Consider the following 2,644-nt stretch of genomic DNA (forward strand, 5'->3'; position numbering starts at 1 on the left):
TAATAACTGAAATTTATTCAAACACAACCATTTCAAAAGTAACAATTAAGCAAATAATTTAACTTAAAAATATTCAAAATATTAAATGGATAAAAATAAAAATAAATGAAATTCATAAAAATGACTAATCAATTTATACAAATGGTGTAGTTACATTCTTTTAGATGAAATAGTTTATTAATTGCAAATTGGATTTAACTTTTTTTGGAAATATAACCTAATTTGGCTTTTGAAAATAAATCTATCAAATAAATAGTAAATACCAATTAAAGTGGGTTACTGCTTACAAATAAGACCTCATTTAATCTCTTTAGTCATATTAAAACAACATAAATTAATAGTGATTTTCAAACAAAGTAGGTCAGAATAGATTGTCAATTACAAAGATGTAAAACACATATTAATTTTTTATAGTTAAATAATAAATTTCAAATTAAATGATACTGTAGTTGCCCCTTAGTGTGAGGTCATTTTCTAGATAAAACATGGTTAGTCTCTTAAATGAAATATAAATCCTATCCTAAATGTCTAATATAAATAATTTAAAAATTAAAATAATTCAGAATTTCAGATTAATGGTCCCGTACATAATACGGGGGTCATTCCTAGCAAACATAAAATATAAACCCAATCAAGTGATCAACCATTAAGGCCTCATTGTTTTGGTTGATCTCTTATTACAAACTCCCAAATATAGTTACATACAGGTATAATCATGAATCAAAATACAAATAAATGAGCATTTCTTCTTCTTCTTCTTCTTCTTCTTCTTCTTTCTTATAAGTGAATGATTGATACATATAGAGATGCTTGGGTAAACAACTCAGATATTTTAAGATGATGAAGTAATTAACTTTTGACGGAAAGTTTGAAGATGATGAAGTAGTTTTTCTCTTGGAGGTAGGAGCTCTTTCACTGAAGGAACATCCAGAAAATTTTTGAACCACTCTTTCAGAGAAGGCAGTGAATCCTCTCCAACCAATATTATTCCGGTAATCTCTTCCAAAAGAGGAACCCAGTAAGCCATCCAACCAAAAACAATATCCAAGAAACCAATTGCATCGCCTCCGAAGAACTTGCTTTCTCTGGGTATTTTTTCTAGGGTTTTCAGGTTCTCTATGGCTTCAATTTTAGCATTTTCTTGCACTAAGAAGAAGTGCAAAAATTGTATTATCAGAGCAATTGGCTGAAATTTTCTAAAGAAAAATCTTCCACAGACTTAACATAATATCAGACTTATCAATTTAATGATGCATGTAATGAAACAAATATCACAAAAAATTAGTAATTAATAAATAAATTATTTAATTTTCAGATAAAATGTTAATTATATTTGAGGACAAGGCTAAGCCAACCTATTTTTCTAAATACTCTTGTAGTAAGTATTATTAGAGGTAAGAATCTTTTGCATTGATGGAAATTTCATGAAAGTATATTATTTTACTCCAAAAATTGTAGCTAGAAGTGTTCCCCTTAATGTCAATATATGGATTTCTCTGTATTTTTTACTAGGAATATAATGAAATGTTTCTATATAGTAAAAATAATAAATAAAATTATAATTCATATGTTGAAGACGGTTGAAGAATGTAAGAACACATATTAACAGATAATTTTGAAAATAATCCACTCCCATAAGCCCATAACAATCACTATAAATGATAATTTTACTGAATCGGACATTTAACTACTGACTACATCTAGAGAAATTGACTGATTAAAAACTCTCTTAGTGAATCAAAATAAAGTAGTTGATCTGTTTATTGGTAAGTGTGTGCAATGTGCTCGATGAAATGACTTCTTACCTTATCATCGGCAAATTTAGCCCAGAAACGAGCCATTGCTCTTTCGTAAGGATCTTCAGGCAATATACGATTGTGACTCCATGTTTCGTCGATGTATTCGAGTATGACGAGGGATTCTGCGATGGGTTTTCCGGCATGCACAAGCACCGGAACCTTCTTGTGGACAGGGTTACAGGTGAGAAGGCGTTGGCTCTTGTTATCCAGATCTTCATCAATGTATTCGTAGTGGATACCTTTGATTTTCAAGGCCCATTCAATTCTAAGAGACAATGGGCTAGCCCACATCCCTAGCAACGTTACTTGGTCTGTAGCCATTTTTGCTGTTTATTAATAATTTTGTGGCCAACACGGCCTACATATATATAGCGATAGTTGTGGTCTGAACTGAAATTTCTAATGGATTTGTCAACTTTCTCACAATTTCATGGAAATCACTCATGGCTTCTTTATTAGACTTTTGTTATTGAAAGTGACCATGAATTCCGCATCATGTCGACATATCAAAAGAAAATTATCGTATTACAAAACAGTGATTTCAGTATGTCACATACTTTCTAGAGAGTGGAATTGATCCTAATAAGTCATTACATTCATACATTGGAAACATTTCTCTTGTCTTTCATGGTGAGATGTTCCTGATGTACAGTTTCAATGGCTTATTTGGATAGCTCGTTGATATCGTTTGTTGGGATCAGTTCCAGTCATCCCCTTTCTAGAGGATAAGATTTCCTTGAATTGGATCTCCTGCCAACAAAACATATTCCAAAAACCTACTAACATGATCTGACACTGCACATCTCAAAACATGTGCAGGGGATCCCGACTCAATTTCCCTCCCT

At 31.5% G+C, this 2,644-nt stretch overlaps 1 protein-coding gene across 1 annotated transcript; it reads right to left on the reverse strand.

The window, feature by feature from the left end:
* Positions 1–657: 657 nt before the first annotated feature.
* On the reverse strand, positions 658–2,120 carry LOC148845424 (glutathione transferase GST 23-like). Its single transcript, XM_088955564.1, has 2 exons — positions 1,806–2,120; positions 658–1,186 (listed from the first exon to the last, which is right to left on the reverse strand). The coding sequence occupies exons 1-2, from the start codon at positions 2,118–2,120 to the stop codon at positions 833–835; spliced, it is 669 nt and encodes a 222-aa protein (XP_088811690.1). The 3' UTR covers positions 658–832.
* Positions 2,121–2,644: the final 524 nt, after the last annotated feature.

The sequence above is a fragment of the Nelumbo lutea genome, chromosome 7 (genome assembly GCF_056320005.1).
Source record: "Nelumbo lutea isolate HS-2025 chromosome 7, American lotus-T2T, whole genome shotgun sequence".
Lineage (NCBI taxonomy): Eukaryota > Viridiplantae > Streptophyta > Magnoliopsida > Proteales > Nelumbonaceae > Nelumbo > Nelumbo lutea.

Bases quoted from the DNA above. Each gene is read 5' to 3' on its own strand.
- LOC148845424 (XM_088955564.1), bottom strand. From the start codon at position 2,120: ATGGCTACAGACCAAGTAACGTTGCTAGGGATGTGGGCTAGCCCATTG. The intron at 1,187-1,805 runs GTAAGAAGTCAT...AGAAAATTTCAG, and splicing joins CTAAATTTGCCGATGATAAG to CCAATTGCTCTGATAATACA.